A 23,389-nucleotide genomic window follows, 5' to 3' on the forward strand; every position below is an offset into this window, starting at 1 on the left:
TGCTTATCAACCACCTGGCCCATCCTTTCCTCTAGCAACAGGGGGCAGGTCACTACAGAGAAGAGGCCAAGGATCTAAGCTATCACACTCATACAAAACAATCACATATATATTCCGAATTCACAATCAGAAACCTCTCATGTTTGATATCAATTTTATAGTCTCAGTGCGGTTGGAAATAATATCTCAGTCCCATACCAGTTGAACAGACCAGAAATAAAGATCTGAAACTTAAGGAAAACTCTGTTCTCCTGATATGGGTGGTGTTGCTGAAGAGGTCTGTACCACATGCTGTCTTCACACCCCCAACTTTAGGCTTCAGCAAAAGGTCCTGTGAAGTTTTATTACGCTAAATTTATGATTGTAATGTTCTGATCTGGGTACTTAAAGAGGATTAGCGAAACATTCAGGGAAGCATCTGTAACCAGAACTTCCCGCACGATTGTCGTGTGTCTCTCTATTTGCCAGGTATGCTGACTCTTTGTTAGTATTTTTATTTTCTCGGTTTTGAATTCTATGCTGATCAGTAATGTAACTAAAATGTGATGTTTTCCTATAAAGGTTGTATTTCTTTTTATTAATTGAATGTACTTTTGATTGAGCTTCCATTGCTATTTTTAAATATGCCTGGCATAAATAAATGTGAACTTTGACTTATTCTGGACTTCTTGGAAATGATTTTCTAGTAGGTTAATGTGTAGGGTGCTTTCCTCAAGACTGCGCCAGGGCAGCCCACGCCGGAAGTACCGACTGATGAGCCATGGGGACATCACTAGGGCTCCGGATGTTGAGCTGTCACTGGCTTAACACGATGTAGCTCTCGCGATTATGGGGGAAATATATACTTTCTGTTGAGAGCACGCAGGCGCGGCCCACTTTAAGATATGATAATCGCTCTGCATCCTCTGAGTAAGTCAGAAACTGGCGAGCTTGTGTCGACGAATTCGCCACGGCCGGGGTGTAAATCGAAAGCGGCACCAGTCCCTAACGAACGAAATATTGAGACTACGGGATTTCCAGAATATTCAAATTATAGAAAACAAACCAGAATTAACAAATTATTCCTAATTGGGGTCAGACTAAATTATTAATGGAGTCAGATTTTTGTTTTGGAAACTAAATTTTAATATTTCGAGGTAATTTTTACAGAAGTGCCGTAAAAACTCGACACGCAAGAAACCTTCAGCTGGACCGCTAGGCTTGCCGTAGCGGGAGGAGCCTTACAGTATGGCTCGTAACGCAGTACTCGTTCCCGTATCTCAGGGAACCGAGGTTACGACAGTAACCGAGTACGTTCCCTATCGATACTACACTCGTACTGCGTCGCTTAGACGCTATGGGAACCGATCCATACACGCCATACCATGGAGAGAACGGCCGATCTCGTACCTAGGCCCAACGGGGCCCTTTATGACGAGTAAGACAAGGCTTGGCCTGGGGTCGTCCTCCTGTGATTTTCTCATGCAGAAAGTATTCCCGCCTGTAATGTCTAGGCTGTAGAACCTAGTGAAGGTGGACGGCGAGGCCCAGCCGGCCGCCGCACAAATTTCTGCAATGGATACACCGCTAGACCACGCCCAAGAGGAGGCCACGCCTCTAGTTGAGTGGGCACGCACTCCGACGGGACATTCTAGGCCCAAGGAGGAATAGGCTAGCGGAATAGCGTCAACTATCCATCTAGAGAGTCTTTGCTTTGTGACCGGGTGTCCTTTATTGCGGCCACCAAAACAGACGAAGAGCTGATCCGACTGCCTAAAAGGGGCGGATCGCTCGATGTACATTCTCAATGCCCTGACATGACAGAGCAGAATTAACTCCTGATTACCTTCCGAGGAAGGAAGAGCAGAGAGCGTAACAACCTGTGCCCTAAACGGAGTAGAGGGCACCTTAGGCACGTACCCATGTCTTGGTTTTAGGATGACCTTGGAGTCGCCTGGCCCAAACTCAAGACAGGAGGGACTTATAGAGAGTGCTTGCAGATCTCCTATGCGCTTGACTGACACCAAGGCTAGCAGTAAAGCGGTCTTAAGTGTCAGGGGTTTAAGATCCGCATCTGACAACGGTTCGAAGGGAGGGCTCTTCAGAGCCCTCAAGACCATAGATAGGTCCCAAGTAGGGATAGTGTGGGGATGAGAGGGATTCATCCTCCTAGACCCCTTCAAAAATCGAACAACCAAGTTGTTCCTGCCAACCGACTGGTCTGCTATCGGGGCGTGAAAAGCCGCTATAGCAGCCACATAGACCTTGAGCGTGGAAGGGGAGCGACCTTTAACCAACAGCTCTTGAAGGAAAGACAATATCACAGATATGTCACAGGAGGCTGGGTTTTTGCCACGGGTGGAACACCAGGTGGAAAAGACAGACCATTTAAGGGCGTAGAGGCGTCTCGTAGACGGAGCTCTAGCTTGGGAGATCGTGTTCAGAACGCCTTCTGGGAGATTCTCAGACTCCCGTCCAGACACCAGAGGTGTAAGGCCCACAGACCGGGCTGGGGTTGCCATATTGTCCCGTTCGCCTGAGAGAGGAGGTCCCGCCTCAGGGGGATCGGCCAAGGGGCTGCACAAAGCAGCTGGCACAGCTCTGACAACCATGGTTGGTTCCTCCAAAGAGGGGCCACCAGAAGGAGCCTGTGCCTCTGTTCCCTGACTCGCTTGAGTACCTGAGGAATCAAGGATGTCGGGGGAAAGGCATACAGGAGGAGGTTGGGCCAGTTGTGGGCCAACGCATCTCTGTCCTTCGAAAAGTATATTGGGCAATGAGAGTTGTCTTTTGAGGCGAAGAGGTCGACCTCTGCCTTGCCAAAGACTTCCCAGATTTTCTGAACCGTCTGTGGGTGAAGCGTCCATTCTCCTGAGGGGACATTGCTTTGTGATAGCATATCCGCCCCTTGGTTCAGTCTGCCCGGTACGTGAACCGCTCTCAGTGAGGCCAGGTTGAGCTGAGCCCATTCCAGAAGGCCCTTCACCAGGGTGAAGAGGTGTCTGGAGGAGAGTCCCCCTGACGATTTATGTAGGACACCACAGTCATGTTGTCCGAGCGGATCAGTACATGGTGTCCCTTCAGGTCTGGCAGGAATGAGCGAAGGGCGTGACATACTGCCAGCATTTCCAGGCAGTTGATGTGAAACCCTTCCTCTGCTTTCGACCATAGGCCGAAAGCTGGGTTGCCATCGCACAGCGCCCCCCAACCCTTGCTGGAGGCATCTGTCGTGACCACCTTCCTTCTGCAAACCGACCCTAAGGTCACGCCCCTCTCCAACCAGTGTGGGTTTGTCCAGGGGACCAGGGCTTCCACACAGGCCTGGTCCACCCTGACGCGCAAACGTCTGTGACGCCATGCATGAGGTGGAACCCGTGGTTTCAGCCAACGCTGAAGGGGCCGCATACGCAGCAGGCCCAATTCTAGCACTGGGGATGCAGAAGCCATAAGGCCTAGCATCCTTTGAAACCTCTTGAGGGGGTAAAGGGCTCCGACCCTGAACGATCCCGCTAGTTGCTGTATTGCCAGAGCTCGCTCTGGCACGACCATGGCTCTCAACTGAGTCGAATCGAAAATTGCCCCCAGAAACGAGATTTGTCGGCTGGGGTGCAGCGTGCTTTTGGTCAGATTGACCCTGAGTCCTAGGCACTCTAAGTGGCTGAGGAGAAGGGCTCTGTGAGATATCAGCTCCGCCTCTGACTGGGCCAGAACGAGCCAGTCGTCGAGGTAGTTGAGGATGCGGATTCGTTTCTGTCTCAGAGGGACAAGAGCCGCGTCCATGCACTTTGTAAACGTGCGGGGAGCCAGGGATAAACCGAAGGGCAGGACCGTGTATTGATAAGCCACACCCTCGAAGGCGAATCTCAAGAATCGTCTGTGATGGGGGGCTATCTGGATGTGAAAGTACGCGTCTTTCAGGTCCAGTGAAAGGAACCAGTCCCCTGGGCGAACGTGCGAGAGGATCTGCTTCAAGGTTAACATTTTGAACGGCCGTTTCATGAGGGCCCGATTCAAATGTCTTAAATTGAGGATGGGTCGTAGACCTCCATCCTTCTTGGGGACGAGGAAGTAATGGCTGTAGAATCCTGACTCGCTCTGAGCTGGGTGGACTACCTCTATGGCGCCTTTTTCCAGCAATGTCAACACCTCTGAGTGTAGGACGTGCGCGTCCCTGCTCATCACCACGGTGGGGACCACGCCGCTGAAGCACGGGGGCCTTCAAGCGAACTGGAGTGAATAGCCTCTTTTTATTATCCCCATAACCCAGTCTGACACTCCGGGGATAGCCTGCCAGGCCTCTGCCCGAGTGGCCAGGGGTATGATTGGTTCGGGTAACTGGCCATCGTGATGGCATGAGACCCCCATCATGATTGGAAGAGGAAATTTGCTCTCTTTTTGAGAATGTTTGTGTTTTATTTTGTTCGCTATCACAGCGACTGGTTGTGTGGGCGCAAGCAAAATTGACCCAGTGTTTACAACAGGTTTCACATAAAACACATCGACCTCGGGACCCGGCATTAAGCGGGGTGCTTGGAGGTTTAACAGAGGCCTTTTGGGGGGTGGTCTGGCTAACGCGAGACTTTGCCCCCTCTTCTTCCTTCCGCCTGGATCAGGACGACGGCGGAGGCGCCGGATCCAGCACTAGCTTGGGTCGTGGTCCCTGGCGCTTGGGGAAGGGGTAGCGTCTAGCCGAGCGGGAATGAAGTCTCGGCTCGGCTATGGCTGGCTGAGCTGCGGCGGTGGCGGCGGGGGAAGCGGTCGACGCCGGTCTCACATGCTGCTGGGGCGGAGCAGGCTTGGGATGCCCGGAAGCAGCCGTAGAGCTCGAGCGCTTTGGCAGGAAGTGTCGCATAGCTTGGGACGTCTTCTGAGCCTCAGAAAATCGCTTGGCGAACCCTTCCACAGAGGACCCGAACAGGCCTGTGGGAGAGATAGGAGCATCGAGGAAGGGGACCTTATCCGCGTCCTTGATCTCCATCTGCGTGAGCCAAAGGTGGCACTCGAGCATGATCAAATTGGCCATGGATCTGCCAATCGCCTGGGCCGTGGCTTTAGTAGCACGCAGAGCCAGGTCCGTAGCGCTTCGTGACTCCGTCAGAGTGGCGGGGTCCAGGGCAGACTTGTCCGACTGAGCGAGCAGTTTGGCCTGGAACACTTGGAGAATCGCCATGGAGCGTAGCGCTGAGGCAGCCTGTCCGGCCGACGTGTAGGCGCGTCCGGCGAGGGCCGAAGTGGTTCTACACGGCTTGGACGGGTGGGAAGCTTTAGCCTTCCAGCCGATAGCAGTGGGCGGACAGAGGTGGGCAGCCACTGACTCATCCAGGGGAGGCAGCTTTTCGTAGCCTTTGTCTTCAGTGCCGTCGCAGAGGTGAGGGCCAAGATCTGGTGAGTTCCTCGTGAACTTCAGGGAGGAACGGAGAAGCCCGCTGGCGAGGGGCCTGGCAGCGTCCTGGCAGGAACCACCCATCGAGGAGACTTTATTTCACACACAAATAGTTAAAATTTACTATAAATATATAAATTATAACTGAACATTTTAAAGTTATTTTCTGTGACAACTGTACATAATTTTAGGTGCATTACAACACTGCTCTGATGTTCTGACCAAGAGCACAATTAACAGTATGTTCATACATTATCAGATTAACTAGACTGATTGTGTACAACAAATCAGGGCTATTCAGATGATATTTGTATATAAACATTGCTTTTGTTCCAAAGCATTATATCAGAGACACTTGTAGATGTATATGTTTAACACTGCAATCTGTAAATTCATCCAGCAGATGGCAGCAAAACACTTGTTATAGTAAAGAGGAGCAGACAAGTGTATTGTCATTGTGTCACCACATGAAGGAGCTACTTACTGGTGAACTTTCATTTCTAGACAATATTAATTTATTTTTTTCACAGCTACATTGCAGCTACAAATCAAATGTATTTCATGCAGAGCTCATTTTACTTTTTGTCTCTTTTGTGCTATAATATATTTTAATACACAGAGTGACTAATGTTTTAAATACACTGTAACAGATATTTCTGATATTTTCAGGTTTTATAATAACGCTCTTTAGGTTTACCAGATGTTCCCGTTCTCCGGGGACTATGTGGTTTTTTGATGTTCTGTCCCCAAAAAATTTACCTGATTTTCAGCACATTTAAAACAGCTGCAAATACACTCCAAAAATCTTGACCAACGTAACCTGCTGCCCAGATGTAGATTTGACATTTTGGGGCCCTAAGCAACGTCAAAACCTCAGGCCCCCTCTGTACAAATCACGTTCCAGGGGTCTCACACACTTCTGTGTTTTGAGTGGTGGTTAAAAACCTGCAGCTACGGGAAAACTGTAATGATTGTTTGTCAGATGGAGCTGTGAGAAGAATCTCTCATAAAGCCTTGTGTTCATGTGCACTTGTGGTCTTTTGAATAACTAAGACATGAGTGGCTTATTAGATACTATTGATTAAATTGCAGTTTCAGTGACCAGTGATGTCACAAAACAGGCACAAACTGCACTCTGTTTTATATTGATGGATGACATGAGCTGCACTGGGGTTCAAATGTTCTGTTGTTAAGCATTATGACGTCATAATATATTGTTATATTATACTGTTATATTATTATACTATTACATGTGGTCTATAGAGAAGAAATACACATTTTAAACGTGTTATTTATCGGATGAAATCATACCTGATCATATAAGATATTTTTTTATTGTTTATTTATTTATTTATTTTTTGAAAAAAGTTTTAAAATTTATTTAATGCATCCAAAATAAATGCAAATATAGGGCTGTTAAACACTGATGGTTATTTGGGCTTATATTTAGGATGTCTTTGACTATCACTGTGGTTTTGCTTTATAAGGCAAAATAATACATTTGATTTCAGGGTCTGTATACTGTCTTAGAAATACACACAAAAAAGACATTATAGTTTTAATATTTTTTAAAAAATGGGGAAATATATAAAAACCTGAGATTTGACATATTAATAACAGTATCACATAAACATTGTTCAGATTTGTTGAAATGAGGCAGTGGGTGTGATCACTGAGCCAAAATCTTTGTTTGACTCCTCCTCCACATCATCATAATCTGTTATTTAAAAAAAATAAATCATGTCAAATTCTGTATTTGGATAAATATTTTATGCCTAAAAACTTTCATACTTTTATTTTACTATTATATTTATATAAATAAAGATCATGTAATGAGAACAAAAGGGTTATAGTAACTTACCCAACAGGTTTCTCACATCTTCACTGACACTCGTCACATCATCATACTCCTCCTGAACTCCCTCTGATCAAGAATGACATAAAAACATGTCACATCAGTTTATAAAACAAGTGAAAAACACATCTCACCTGTTACACCTTGAGTGCTCGGTCTAGTAATGATGACATCATCATAATTCTCTGGTGTGTTCACTACACATGCAAATATGATTCAAAATTAAATATGAGCCAATAAACCCATTAAAACAGTAACTTAAAATATTATCTGTAACAATCTTGATTTTAAAACAATATATATATTTTTTTTAATTGGAAAACAAAATATAACACCTTTTTTGATATCAGAGTTCTGTCCGCTCGTCATGACATCATCATAGCTCTCAGGTGTGTCTTCTACAAATTCACACATTCATCACAGACACACACATTCATTACATTCAGAACAAATCTGAAATATCCATCTTCAATATACTGTAATATTTTATTTTAAAAGTATATTATATGCTGTTGTAGAGTAACAGAGTGACACCTGTCTCACGATCTGGTTTCAGTCCATCAGTGATGACATCATCATAGTATCCCGGTGTGATTTCCTTCACCATCTCTTCTGCATCAACAAGAATATGTTTGGATACAAAACATGAGACTGAGAATTTTATTAAATATTTGGTAATGAATCATGTGATCAATTTAAAAAGTCACTGACCTTTTAGGCCACTATCATTGGTGACATCATCATAATATGCAGTCTTGAACTCTTCTGCTAAAAAATGAGAACAGACTGTTAATATATAAGTTAACAGCAGCTTTTCAGTAGTAACATGTTTATTTGTTTATTTATTTAGGTGAATTCTTTAAAAAGGATTTGAGTTGAATGTGGAATGAATATGCGCTTCATCTCTCTAACCTGAGAGAAGCTCATCAGCATCTTCATACCCAGAATGCAGTTCTTCAGAGATGAGACTCCCTGTTAAAGGAGAGCAGAACAGACAGAAACATGTTCATCATTACAAACAGACTGAATCCTCATTTCCTTTGAATCGTAAAGGAGACAACACAGAACAAATATTAATGATTCACATTTTAAAGCATTATAATGCTTTATAATTATAATTCCTTGTTGTTGGGCCTGTTAGTAAACACACACATGTATCCTCACATGAACCCATTCCTCACTGCCTTCCAGAATTAGACACACACACACACACACACACACACACACACCTGCACCTACACTTAAAAATATATGAACACCTCCTTCAATCTAAAAATACTCACAGGAAGAGACACTCACTGACACACACACACACACACACACATAAACATGCACCTGCAGCTCTGTGGTTTTCTGTCAGGAATTCTGTGGTTTGAAGCAGGAGGTTTAACTGGACTAGTAATAGATGAACATCAACTGTCTGACAGACTCTCTTATTAACAGTGTTGGGGAGTAACTAGTTACATGTAACGGAATTACGTAATTTAATTACAAAATAAATGTAATTGTAATTAGTTACAGTTACTGAGAAAAAATGTGTAATTAAATTACAGTTACTTTTGAAAAATGCCAGTGATTACAAAGGGGATTACATCTGAATTTTTTTCACACACCCACCCCCACTTACAGATTCAACTGACTTCTTTTAAATTGCATTGACTGCTCTAAAATGAGACACCAATGTTTCAGGAGTTTAGGACACAGAATTGGACACATGCTTATTCGATAACTGTTTTATTTCCTATTTGGGTTTATGCATAATAAACTTATTTTTTAAGATAAAATGTTGCAATATGTTTTTTCCAAGGCATTGGTAGATGCTAGTGTTTTCTGTCATAACTATGCAAACATTTGATTTCAACCCAGTATCATAGCTATTAAACGATTTCTTGTTATGATGTTATTTATGTTATGATCTTGTTATGACATATAGTGCAGTGACCCGAGTTCGATTCCCGTCTCGAGGCCCTTTGCCGATCCCGCTCCCCTCTCTCCTCCCAGCTCTTTCCTGTCATCTCTCTATTGTCCTATCACAATAAAAGGCATAAAAAGCCCAAAAATATAAGTAAAGAAAAATAAATAAATAAAGTGGAATTTGTGAATTTGTGGTGGCTGTGCTTTAAATTAAATTATTACACGGCTCAGACTCTTTCGGGGCAACTTAAGTCAGTGCTATATGCTTGATAATTTTTCTTGGTGGAAGCTTTGTGTTTGGTTAGCTAATAAACTATTAAAGCTTAATTCAATATTATGTGTACAATTTCTTAATTCTGTCATCCTGGTATCGTGGACTTGCTCTATTGTTTCATACAAACGCAGCTGCTGTCATTTTTTTTTTGTACACTGTAATGGATTATAAGATAACTAACAAACTAGTACTACTACTTAATTATTTATGCGGTGAAATGTTGTGTAAGAAAACTGGTGTGACTGCACTGTGTCCCTAAAATGTCTAGTTTGAACTTGCCGTTTGCTAGCAACTGATTTCTTCTTGGAAGCTTTGCGTTCAAATATTTCAGCTCAGATCAGTGTTTCGTGTCTAATAATTTTGACACGAAACATCTAATAATCTGTCAAGCAGCTGTGTAATAAGTGAGATAATGTACATTCAGCCAGTTGTTATCGCAAAATAAAGATGTATATTATCCCTTACTTATTATAATCTTAATTCAAGTGATGAAGGATTTTGAAAGTCTGACAGTAATCAGTGTTGAGTGCTACTGTAAGGTTAACTCTGCCTGGTTTAAATGTTTCAAAATGATTAACAGTTGAAAATATTAGAAATTTTAGAAAAGTAATCAAAAAGTAACTTAAAGTAATAAGTTGCATTACTTTAATAAAGTAATTGAAAAGTTACACTACTTATTACATTTTAAATCAAGTAACTTGTAATCTGTAACCTATTACATTTCCAAAGTAACCTTCCCAACACTGCTTATTAATAGTATTAAATGAGATTGATGGCTCATGTCTCACCCCTCCGAGTGAAGTGATTGTGTCTGTGCTGAATCTCCTCATAAACGGCCTCAGACGTCATCCTGTGTCTCCTCTTAGAGAGAGCTGTGAGTGTAGACAGACAAACCTGCTGTCAGTTCACAACACATGACTGATCACACACTGAATAAGACACAATATGACAGTCTCTGGATCTCTCCTACCTCTCCTCATCACTCTGTTCTGCTGAATCAGTATAAGCAGTGGCACTAAGAGCAGTAAGAGCACAACTACGAGTACAATCACAAGCACTGGGGGGACGAAGGGTGGAGGAGACACTGTTGAAGGAGTTTGTGGAGGAGTGACTGATGTTGAACGCACTGTAGGAGAAGCTGATGCTGTTGTGGCAGGAGTAGTGGACACTGACAAATCTGACAAAACAGACATGAAAACATAAACAATCATGCAAATTATTGATTTAAACACAAATATTATTAGCACTGAAATGATCCAGAAATATTGCCAGACCTACGCAGTTGACTGTGACAAGCTTCTTGGGTGAGCAGTAAGAGTGGTTATTCAGGGAGAGAGGACAGTCCCACAAGTGAATCTCATTCCATCTGCATTGACCTTTGTTCATCCACACAACACCTGCACCAGCACCAAAGACTGAATTCCCATCAGCCCTCAGTGCTGTTCCACATCCCAGCTGCCTGCAGACCACCTGAGCATCGCGGATGTCCCACTGATCATCACAGACTGAGCCCCACACAGCGTTATGATACACCTCCAGCCTCCCAGAGCACCGGACCTCCCCTCCATTCAGTCTGAGAGGAACAGATCTAAAATTTTAAATTGATTTTAAAAGCAAATAATGTAATGCTCAGATAATAATATACAGTATGAGGAAAATACAGGCTTAAACTAAGAAACATTAACAAATGTATCATCAGGAAACATACTTGAACACTGTCTCTGGTGAGGTGATGCTCAACATGTCAGAAGACTCTGAGGAGACTCGTCACTCGCCTCCACTGAAATTCTACATTATACAATCAAGATTCTTCCAACCAGCCCGGTTCAATGTTACAGAAAAATCAGTTTACTTACCATATAAATGTGGTATTTAAGGAATGACTACTGAGACCATATTAAATCATTTAAATATCATCTCACCTGAGCAAATAATTTTGGCCACTTCATCTTCATCACTGTAGTTTACACCCCAGGGTGAAGATGGACACTGCCATATAGTGGAATCATGTCGTCGACATGTTACTTCATCCAGCCAGTTAGGAGCTGATTTCAGTTTTGATTTAGCATCAGACAAAACACCAGATCTTCCACAGTTTAGCTCTTGACAGATCAGACTCGCTGTGTCTCTTTCCATATGGTTCCAACACACATTACCCCAGGATCCATTGTAGAAAACCTCCACATTCCCTTCACAGGCCTCAGTTAACCTGATCTCTTTAAACTCTAGATGGAAATGAAAAGTCATTTTAAAATATCTGTATTGAAAAACCTTGCCATAAACATGTGAAAGTGTTGAAGGGATATTTCTGAAACCTTTATATCAACTTTAATTTTAAAGAAAATACAGCACCTCATTTACCTGAACACACAACTCCTACATCCTCCTTGTGTTGACAGTCATGTTTTCCCCAGCCTGGAGAAGAGCAGCTCCACAGGGACGTCTCATTCCCCTCACACTCCACCTCATCCAGCCACATGGGTCCAGAACCAGGACCAAACCAGGCTGGTACCTGCTGGTTACTGAGGGTCACTCCACACTGCAGCTGTCTGCACACCACATGGGCATCTTTAATATCCCAGGAGTCATCACACACTGTCCCCCATGAGCCGCTGTGAAAAACCTCCAGCCTCCCTGCACAGTCTCCCCCAGAACCCACCAGCCTGATGGACCCACGACCTGATATTCAGAGAAAGAAAAACACATTATTGATCACTAACAACTAAAAAATATCTGCCTAGATGTTGTTGTTCTCACCAAGGCAGGTGATTGACAGCTGTTGTGTGGAGCTGCAGTTGAGAGTTTGTGGAGAGCTGCAGTTCCCCAGATGAGCTTCACTCCCAGAGCACTGGAAGCCCGTCACACACTCATGACTGTGTTCAGGACTGGATGAAGAGGAGCCGTAGAAGTTCAGCACAGAGCCACAGCCCAGCTGTCTGCAGACCACAGAGGATTCAGTGAGACTCCAGGAGTCCAGCAGAACTCTCCTCCAGACCTGATGGATGAAAACTTCCACCTCCCCCTCACACTGTCTCTCTCCAGACAACCGCACCAGACCATCATGAAGAGCCAGAGAGGAATCTGAGTCACAGATGTGCCATGTTATCAAGATATTGCAAGCAGTGTTTCCAACAAACTTTTTGGTTAGATTGCTAAAATTGACTGGAGCGAAAAATAGGATGTGAAATATGTTAATTTAGATTTGTTCATAAAAGTAATATATACTATTTGTAAAAGAAAAGGTAATATAAACAACATTTTTTCATGGTCAGATATTTTATTTTTTTAAGTAAATAATTGAATTATTGAATAGTTGCGCATTTTTTAACAATTACATTTTATTTATGTTATTATTTACTAGTAATTCTGAACAATAATAGTTTTAAGCAGCATATTTTGATAGCTATGCTTAAAATAGGTCAGAGTGTACTGTGTTAATATGAAGAAATGTTCTATATTGATTTTTTCACAGTTGTTTGTACTTGTATTTGAAATTATTAGGTAGCTTTTTTGTTTTTAGGGCTTTTGTTATTTTAGGGCTACATGTTACATATGTTATCATAACAGATAAAGTCCTGACAGAACATTACAGTACCCTTTTTAGTTCTCCAGAGATTTTTTGTTGTTGCTGTTGATCTAACTGATTAACAATTATAGGAACAAGCTAATAACAATGTGCATCATAAATGAACAATTATTGAACAGTTGCAACTATCAACTTAATTGCCATATGTGTGTACTGCTAGACAGCTCTCTCCAGACTGATGTGCTGTTTGAAAAACAGTTGCTAAATTGCAGTGGCGGGAACACTGATTGCAAGCTAATTCATGAATTTAACAATTTTTTTCCCCCAGTAAAATCCTCTCACCAGAGCAGATGACTCCAACATCTCGTCTATGAGAACATTCAGCTCGACTCCATGAAGAGATGGAACATTCTGAGAGTTTTGTTTCATTCCTTCACAATCAAACACATCAGCCCAGATTTCACCACTTCCCTCTCCAAACCAGTCTGATCCCACAACAGACACAGCAATCCCACAATTCAGCTGTCTACAGAGGACACTGGCAGCTCTCATATCCCAGCATGCATCACACACTGTGCCCCATTCTTTGATGAAGTGAAGCTCCACTCTTCCAGAACAAGAGTCTGAACCATTTGCCAGTCTGAGATCAGTGTAACCTGCACAGACAACACAGTTCTTACTAAAACCAATACAAAGAAATACATACACACATACATACATAAAACCAAGAGGACAATAGTCAGAGATCTCAGATTATGTTATTGAGCAAACAAATGAATCTTTGTATTTAACAATATTCTTTACAAAGAGGTTAAATATTTTACCAGAGCATATCAGGCCTATGTCATTATCATGGGTGCAGTTTGTTTTAGTTGAGTTTGACAATGGACAGCGTCGAATGTGTGATTCATTTCCTGTGCAGTTTATCTCTTGTGTCCACATCTGAGTGTCTCCTTTGCCAAAAGCAGCTGCTCCCAGCACCTGTACAGGAGCCCCACAGTCCAGCTCTCTACACACAACCTCTGCATCCTGCTGGTCAAAGGCAGCGTCACACACTGTGTATGTTTTGTTCTCCTGAATTATCTCTAATCTCCCAGAGCACAGGTGCGATCCATCAACAAGTGTGGGGTGGCAACCTGTGTTTACATAACAGGAGAACATTATTATTAATTAAATATCTCTACCTGGAACAGAAAAAAAATGTTATTAATCTTTTATTAAAATTTTCTGTTTCATTATTTCATATAATCTGCTCTAATTGTATCTGTTATATCTTCCATCCATAATGATATAATGTTCATTAAAGTAAATAGGAACTAATCAGACTGTGTGAATAACTTTTGCTTTTAATGGTGAATTTAATGGTGATTCAGTCCAGATCATAGTTTATTATAAGAAAATAAGAAATGAGGATTAATATATTATGAACAAAACAATTAAACAGTCTGTCTGTTAAACAAACTGTCGGTTTAATAAGATTTACATTGATGCAGTTTGTCCACACCAACATATAGAAAGGCATTTTATTGCTTGAATGGGAATTAAAAAGAGTGATGAAATATCAGGCTGAGTTTTGTAGCAGCTTACCTGAACAGACAACACCAGCATCATTATTATGAGCACAGAATTGGTGTATATCATAGCTGTTTGAACTGCAGTCTTTTTTATTTATTTTCTCCATATATATCAATAAAGTGTCAGCGCTGATGAGCGGGACTCCTCCTCCAGCGTGAAGAGACACTTCACTGAGGACAGACTCGTGTCAGTCATAAGTCAGTGTGGAGATAAAGTCACACTAAACTTAAAGCAGATTGATACAGAAACACTGCAGCTTATATTCAGCATCAAAACCTGAACCTGAACACAGCAGATACAAGCACTGATGACTGACTGCTCACTTACTGAAACTTTATTTCACACACAATTAGTTAAAATTGACTATAAACATATAAATTATAATAAACTGAACATTTTTAAGTTATTTTTGCTCTGATGTTCTAAAAATAGCACAACAAACAATATGTTAATACATTATAAAATTAACTAGACTGATTGTGTACAACAAATCAGGGATATTCAGATGATATTTGTAAATAAACATTGCTTTTGATCCAATGTTATTAATTTGGCATTATATCAAAGACACTTGTAGCTGTATGTGTTTAACACTGTAATGTGTTAAAAAAATCATCCAGCAGATGGCAGCAAAACACTTGTTATTGTAAAGAGGAGCAGACAAGAGTATTGTCATTGTGTCACCACATGAGGGAGCTACTTACTGGTGAACTTTCATTTCTAGACTAGGTTAATTTATTTTTTTCACAGCTACATTGCAGCTACAAATCAAATGTATTTCATGCAGAGCTCATTTCACAGAACACTCATTTTACTTTTTGTCTTCTGCTATAATATATTTTAATACACAGAGTGACTATTGTTTTAAATACACTGTAACAGTGAGAGTGATATTTCTGATATTTTCATTCAGTTTTATAATCAAGCTCTTTTTAAGAAAGATTACCAGACGTTCCCGTTCTCCAGGGACTATGTGGTTTTTTGATGTTCTGTCCACAAATGAAACTGTCCCTGGAAATGTCCCTGATTTTCAGCACATTTAAAACAGCTGCAAATACACTCCAAAAATCTTGACCAACGTAACCTGCTGCCCAGATGTACAGTACTGTGCAAAAGTCCACTAGTATTTTCACCAGCTAAAAAATGCTTTAAAGTAAGTTATTTCTATCTTTTGCTGTAGAGTGTCAGTAAAAAATATCGGTTTACATTTCCAAACATTCTGTTTGCCATTAATTGTAATAATCTAGTGAGATTTTTGTTTGCACAAGAAGAACAACAGCCAGTGCTCCACACAGAGATTTGATCTCACCATCATCCAGTCTGTCTCTGGAATGACATGAAGAAACAGAAAAACTGAGACAGACTAAATCCAGAAGAACTGTGGCAACGTCTCCAAGATGTTTAAAATAACCTACCTGCAAAGCTACCTGAAAAACTATGCACAAGTGCACATAGGGCAAAAGCTGCTTTAAACGCAAAGGATGGTCACATTAAATGCTGAATTATTTTAGTTAATAGAAGTTCATTAATAAAGAAAATATATCTATTGACATTGTTTTTGACAGCATCCTCATTTTATGTGCCTAACTGCCTAAAAAATTTAACAGTACTGTAGCTTTGTAGGTTTAGGTCTCTTAAAGCATCTTGGAGATGTTGCCACAGTTCTTCTGGATTTAGTCTGTCTCCATTTTTTCTGTTTCTTAAGACAGACTGGATTGAATGATGGAGAGATCACATCTCTGTTTGCACAAGGAGTCTGACAATAGCCTGTGCTCCACACTGAATTATTATAATCAATGGCAAAATTAAAATTTTTAGAAATGTAAACTGATATTTCTTACTGACACACTACAGCAACAGACTGACTTTAACTGACTTTAAACCATTTTTTAGCTGATGAAAATACTAGTGGCCTTAGACTTTTGCACAGTACTGTAGATTTGCCATTTTGGGGCCCTGTACAAATCAAGTTCCAGAGCTGGGGGTCTCACACACTTCTGTGTTTTGAGTGGTGGTTAAAACCACTATTGCTGCTGGATACCGGGAAAATCATGTAATGATTATTTTCACCAACAGATGGAGCTGTGAGCTACATTTATTACATGGCCACACGCTGCTAAAGCTGATCCATCCATTTATGGTCTGTCCCGAATGACACACTTGAGTGGCTTATTAGATACAGTATTAGTTTTAATGGTCAGTTTCAGTGACCAGTGAGTGTTTACTGTATTAACATAGAGATAACAAAATGGGAACTCTATTAAGTAGATACTTACCTACAATCAACCAAAATGAAACCTGCAGCTACATACTGTTGTTTGTCAGCAGTGAAGAATCTCTCATAAAGTTGTGTGCGGCTTTAAATAACTCTATAACTATTGATTAAACTGCAGTGACGTCACAAAACAGGCAGCTGCACTTGTTTTATATTGATGGATGACATGAGCTGCACTGGGGTTCAAATGTTCTGTTGTTAAGCATTATTACATCATAATATATTGTTATATTATACTGTTATATTATTATACTATTACATGTGGTCTATAGAGAAAAAATATACCTTTTAAACATGTTATTTTTTGGATAAAACATACCTGATCATATAAGATAAAATTATTATTATTATTATTTTTTTTTTTTTTTTTCGTTTTTAAAGTTTCTTAATGCATCCAAAACAAATGCAAATATTTTTCCAGCATTATCCGCTCACAAAGTTGAGGGCTGTTAATTACTGATGGTTATTTGGGTTTATATTTAGGATGTCTTTGACTATCACTGTGGTTGTGCTTTATAAGGCAAGATCATACATTTGATTTCAGGGTCTGTATACTGTCTTAAAAATACACACAAAATTTTCTGATTTTTTTTTTTATTGCTATTAACAAGGCAAAAAAACAATACAAAAAAATCTCATAAAGGCATTACAGTTTTATATAAAAAAAAATGGGGAAATATATAAAAACCTGAGATTTGACATATTAATAACAGTATCACATAAACTTTGTTCAGATTTGTTGAAATGAGGCAGTGGGTGTGATCATTGAGCCAAATTCTTTGTTTGACTCCTCCTCCACATCATCATAATCTGTTATTAAAAAAAAAAAAAAATCATGTCAAATGCTGTATTTGGATAAATATTTTATGCCTAAAAACATTTATACTTTATTTTACTATTATATTTATATAAATAAAGATAATGTAATGAGAACAAAAGGGTTATAGTAACTTACCCAACAGGTTTCTCACATCTTCACTGACACTCGTCACATCATCATACTCCTCCTGAACTCCCTCTGATCAAGAATGACATAAAAACATGTCACATCAGTTTATAAAACAAGTGACTTTGTAAAAAAACACAACAAATGTCTGATACTCATGTAAACATGGAAAGGCTAAAAAAAAAATGTAGTTCTGTGTATCTCACCTGTTACACCTTGAGAGCTCAGTCTAGTAATGATGACATCATCATAATTCTCTGGTGTGTTCACTACACATGAAAATATGATTCAAAATTAAACATGAGCCAATAAACCCATTAAAACAGTCATTTAAAATATTATCTGTAACAATCTTGATTTTAAAACAATTATTTTTTAATTTGAAAAAAAATTATAACACCTTTTTTGATATCAGAGTTCTGTCCGCTCGTCATGACATCATCATAGCTCTCAGGTGTGTCTTCTACAAATTCACACATTCATCACAGACACACACATTCATTACATTCAGAACAAATTTAAAATATCTATCTTCAATATACTGTAATATTTTATTTTAAAAGTATATTATATGCTGTTGTAGAATAACAGAGTGACACCTGTCTCACGATCTGGTTTCAGTCCATCAGTGATGACATCATCATAGTATCCCGGTGTGATTTCCTTCACCATCTCTTCTGCATCAACACAGAATATGTTTGGATACAAAACCAAAATATGTTGCTGCTGCAGATCATGAGACTGAGAATTTTATTAAACATTTGGTAATGAATCATGTGATCAATTAAAAAGGTCACTGACCTTTTAGGCCACTGTCATTGGTGACATCATCATAATATGCAGTCTTGAACTCTTCTGCTAAAAAATGAGAACAGACTGTTAATATATAAGTTAACAGCAGCTTTTCAGTAGTAACATGTTTATTAATTTATGTTTAGAATTTTATATTTATTTATTTATTTATTTAGGTGAATTCTTTAAAAAGGATTTGAGTGGAATGTGGAATAAATATGTGCTTCATCTCTCTAACCTGAGAGAAGCTCATCAGCATCTTCATACCCAGAATGCAGTTCTTCAGAGATGAGACTCCCTGTTAAAGGAGAGCAGAACAGACAGAAACATGTTCATCATTACAAACAGACTGAATCCTCATTTCCTTTGAATCATAAAGGAGACAACACAGCACAAATATTAATTATTCACATTTAAAAGCATTATAGGCAGAAATCCCTTTTTGTTGGGCCTGTTAGTAAACACACAAATCTATCCTCACATGAACCCATTCCTCACTGCCTTCCAGAAATAGACACACACACACACACCTGCACCTACACTTAAAAATATATGAACACCTCCTTATGACAATCTAAAAATACTCACAGGAAGAGACACTCACTGACACACACACACACACAAAACATGCACCATGCAGCAGCTCTGTGGTTTTCTCTGTGGTTTTCTGTCAGGAATTCTGTGGTTTGAAGCAGGAGGTTTAACTGGACTAATAATAGATGAACATCAACTGTCTGACAGACTCTCTTATTAATGATATTAAATGAGATTGATGGCTCATGTCTCACCCCTCTGAGTGAAGTGATTGTGTCTGTGCTGAATCTCCTCATAAACGGCCTCAGACGTCATCCTGTGTCTCCTCTTAGAGAGAGCTGTGAGTGTAGACAGACAAACCTGCTGTCAGTTCACAACACATGACTGATCACACACTGAATAAGACACAATATGACAGTCTCTGGATCTCTCCTACCTCTCCTCATCACTCTGTTCTGCTGAATCAGTATAAGCAGTGGCACTAAGAGCAGTAAGAGCACAACTACCAGTACAATCACAAGCACTGGGGGGACGGAGGGCTGAGGAGACACTGTTGAAGGAGTTTGTGGAGGAGTAACTGATGTTGAACGCACTGGAGGAGAAGCTGATGTTGTTGTGGCAGGAGTAGTGGACACTGACAAATCTGACAAAACAGACACAAACACATAAACAATCATGCAAATGATTGATTTAAACACAAATATTATTAGCACTGAAATGATCCAGAAATTTTGCCAGACCTACGCAGTTGAGTGTAACAAGCTTCTTGGGCGAGCAGTCAGTGTGGTTATTCAGGGAGAGAGGACAGTCCCACAGGTGAATCTCATTCCCTCTGCACTGACCTTTTTTCATCCACACAACACCTTCACCAGCACCAAAGACTGAATTCCCATCAGCCCTCAGTGCTGCTCCACAACCCAGCTGCCTGCAGACCACCTGAGCATCGCTGATGTCCCACTGATCATCACAGACTGAGCCCCACACAGCGTTATGATACACCTCCAGCCTCCCAGAGCACTGGCCCTCCCCTCCATTCAGTCTGAGAGGAACATGATCACCCCGTGGTATAACGAGCACACTCGCGCCCTTAAGAGAGCAGCCCAGAAAATGGAACGCAGCTGGAGGGAATTATTTTCGTACTGCTTGGCGTGAATGTACCCTATCGTATAGAAAAGCGTTAAAAATAGCAAGATCTGATTACATTTCGACTCTTTTAGAAGATAACAAACATAACCCTAGGTATTTATTCAATACAGTGGCTAAGTTAACTAAAAATAAAGAACCAACAGGCACTGACTATGCCCATCAGTAATGACTTTATGAACTACTTTACTTCCAAGATCGATACTATTAGAGACAAAATTGTCACCATGCAGCCGTCAGTTACAGTATCACATCAGATAGTGCGCTATAGATCTCCTGGGGAACAATTAGACCCTATTCCATCTAGGCTACTAAAAGACTTGCTTCCAGATCTCATAGATCCTCTGCTGAATATTATAAATTAATCACTGTTTTTAGGATATGTCCCCAAAACCTTCAAACTGGCAGCTATTAAGCCTCTCATTAAAAAAACACAACTTGCCCCTAACAAATTAATTAATTACAGACCTATCTTGAATCTCCCATTTCTGTCAAAGATATTAGAAAAGGCTGTATCCTCACAATTATCTTCCTTCCTACAGAAAAATTATATCTGTGAGGATTTCCAATCAGGTTTTAGACCGTACCATAGTACTGAGACTGCTCTTATTAGAGTTACAAATGATCTGCTCTTGTCATCTGATCATGGTTATATCTCTCTGTTAGTGCTACTGGATCTTAGTGCTGCGTTCGATACTGTTCGATACCACAACATTCTCTTGAACAGACTTGAAAATTATGTTGGCATTAGTGGTAGTGCATTGGCATGGTTCAAATCGTACATATCTGACCGCCATCAATTCGTGGCAGTAAATGAAGAGGTATTATATTGATCACAAGTGCAGTATGGAGTACCACAAGGCTCAGTACTAGGGCCATTACTTTTTACGCTTTACATGTTACCCTTAGGAGATATCATCAGGAAATATGGTGTTAGCTTTTACTGTTACGCTGATGATACTCAGCTCAATATTTCTTCGCAGCCCAGCGAAACATACCAATTTGAAAAACTGATTGTGTAGTTGAGTTAAAAAATTGGATGACAAGTAATTTCTTACTGCTAAATTCTGAAAAAACTGAGGTGTTAATTATTGGACCTAAAACCTCAGCGTGTAATAACCTAAAACACTGTCTAATACTTGATGGCTGTTCTGTTAATTCTTTGTCATCACTTAGGAACCTAGGTGTGCTATTTGATGGCAATCTTTCCTTTGAAAACCACATCTCTAGTATTTGCAAAACTGCATTTTTCCATCTCAAAAATATATCTAAATTACGACCTATGCTCTCAATATCAAATGCTGAAACATTAATTCATGCGTTTATGACCTCAAGATTAGATTATTGTATTGCTTTATTGGGTGGTTGTTCTGCTCGCTTAATAAACAAACTCCAGCTGGTCCAAAATGCAGCAGCTAGAGTTCTTACTAGAACCAAAAAGTATGATCATATTAGCCCGGTTCTGTCTACACTGCACTGGCTCCCTATTAAACATCGTATAGATTTTAAAATCTTGCTAATTACTTATAAAGCCCTGAATGGTTTAGCTCCTCAGTACTTGAGCGAGCTCTTATCGCATTATAGTCCCTCACGTCCGCTGCGTTCTCAAAACTCTGGCAATTAGATAATACCTAGAATATCAAAATCAACTGTGGGCGGCAGATAATTTTCTTATCTAGTGCCCAAACTCTGGAACAACCTACCCAACACTGTTTGGGACACAGACTCTGGCTTGCTTAGTTGGGGACACTTTCTCTTCACATGATATTGTATTTTATTTTATTGTATTTGATTAACTACCTTTACCTGAAAATTTAGTGTTTATTGTTGCCCTTTTGCATTGTTGATGTACTATTTCCTATTTAATACTGTACAGCTGCTTTGTCAAAATTCTGTATTGTTAAAGGCGGTATATAAATGAAGGTGACTTGACTTGACTTGATATATATCTATATCTATATCTATCTATCTATCTATCTATATATATATATATATATATATAATTTAAAATGGATAAAGAAAATATAAGCATTTGATGACTTACTTGAACACTGTCTCTGGTGAGGAGATGATGAGGTAGAACATGTTAGACGACTCCGAGGAGACTCATGAATCTCCTTCTCTGGCATTAAAAAATGTTTACATTTAAAAACATTACTCAACAGAACATTGGACACCATAAGTACAATTAACTAGAATGTTACTGAACATCATCTTACCGGAGCAAGTGATTTTGGCCACATCATTATCACAGTCATACTGACCCCAGGCTGAAGATGGACACTGCCATATAGTGGAATCATGTCGTCGACATTTAAGGTTATCAAGCAAATTATGAAACTTCAGTCCCTCTGAATTGGTGGGTTCACTGCCAGATCTTCCACAGTTCAGCTCTTGACAGATCAGACTCGCTGTGTCTCTGTCCATTTGGTTGTAACACACATTACCCCAGGATCCATTGTAGAAAACCTCCACATTCCCTTTACAGCCCTCAGTTAACCTGATCTCTGTAAACTCTAGATCGAAAAGAATGAGAATTAATCATTTACCAATTTTCTTATTAGAAATATATTTTAAAAAATGGTATTGAACTGGCAAATGGTGAGTTCATTTCAGCAATAAACTGGTAAAAAATAAATAAATAAATAAATAAAATAAACAAAAACAACAATGTTCACAATCAAAATGGGCCAGATTCTATAATCAAATAATTATTTTATTTTTTATTAAACATTATATTTAATTTCAATAAGGTTTTTTCTTTAATAGTTGGTGTTTTGAGGGCATTTCAGAATACTAAACTATACTACTAAACTACCAAACTAAATAAAATATAAAACAATTATTAAAAAATGCATTTTCAATTAACACAGTAATTAATGCAGTTAAAAATCAAATTAATAAATTATAATACAAAAAAAATCTAAATACAACAGCAATTCATTCATTAATATATATTAAAAAATACTAATCAAATGCATAATGTGTATCCTCATCCGCACTTTGTCTTATGAACATCCAGATTAATTAAATTAGAATAGTTAAAATAGTTAAATTAAATTAGAATAAAAACTAGCTCTCAGTTCCCAGCCGTGCTGTTGCTATATATAGTTACTATTTATATAATGGAAGTACACTGGTTATTGGTAAATATCAGTCACAAACGTTACTGAAATTGTTTATCTTATTGTTT

At 39.8% G+C, this 23,389-nt stretch overlaps 1 protein-coding gene across 1 annotated transcript; it reads right to left on the bottom strand.

The window, feature by feature from the left end:
* Window positions 1-6,938: 6,938 nt before the first annotated feature.
* LOC127157875 (antigen WC1.1) lies at window positions 6,939-22,712 on the bottom strand (the record flags this gene model as incomplete). The annotated part of the gene is made up of 15 exons (XM_051101070.1): window positions 6,939-7,079; window positions 7,224-7,286; window positions 7,352-7,414; window positions 7,553-7,615; window positions 7,752-7,829; window positions 7,929-7,985; window positions 8,130-8,189; window positions 18,327-18,404; window positions 18,529-18,585; window positions 18,758-18,817; window positions 19,308-19,391; window positions 19,490-19,696; window positions 19,794-20,024; window positions 22,241-22,318; window positions 22,416-22,712. Coding segments are annotated over 15 exons (1,556 nt in total), but the record flags the coding sequence as incomplete, so codon positions are not given.
* Between the last annotated feature and the right edge of the window lie 677 nt (window positions 22,713-23,389).

The sequence above is a fragment of the Labeo rohita genome, unplaced genomic scaffold, assembly GCF_022985175.1.
Source record: "Labeo rohita strain BAU-BD-2019 unplaced genomic scaffold, IGBB_LRoh.1.0 scaffold_1222, whole genome shotgun sequence".
In the NCBI taxonomy this organism is placed as follows: domain Eukaryota; kingdom Metazoa; phylum Chordata; class Actinopteri; order Cypriniformes; family Cyprinidae; genus Labeo; species Labeo rohita.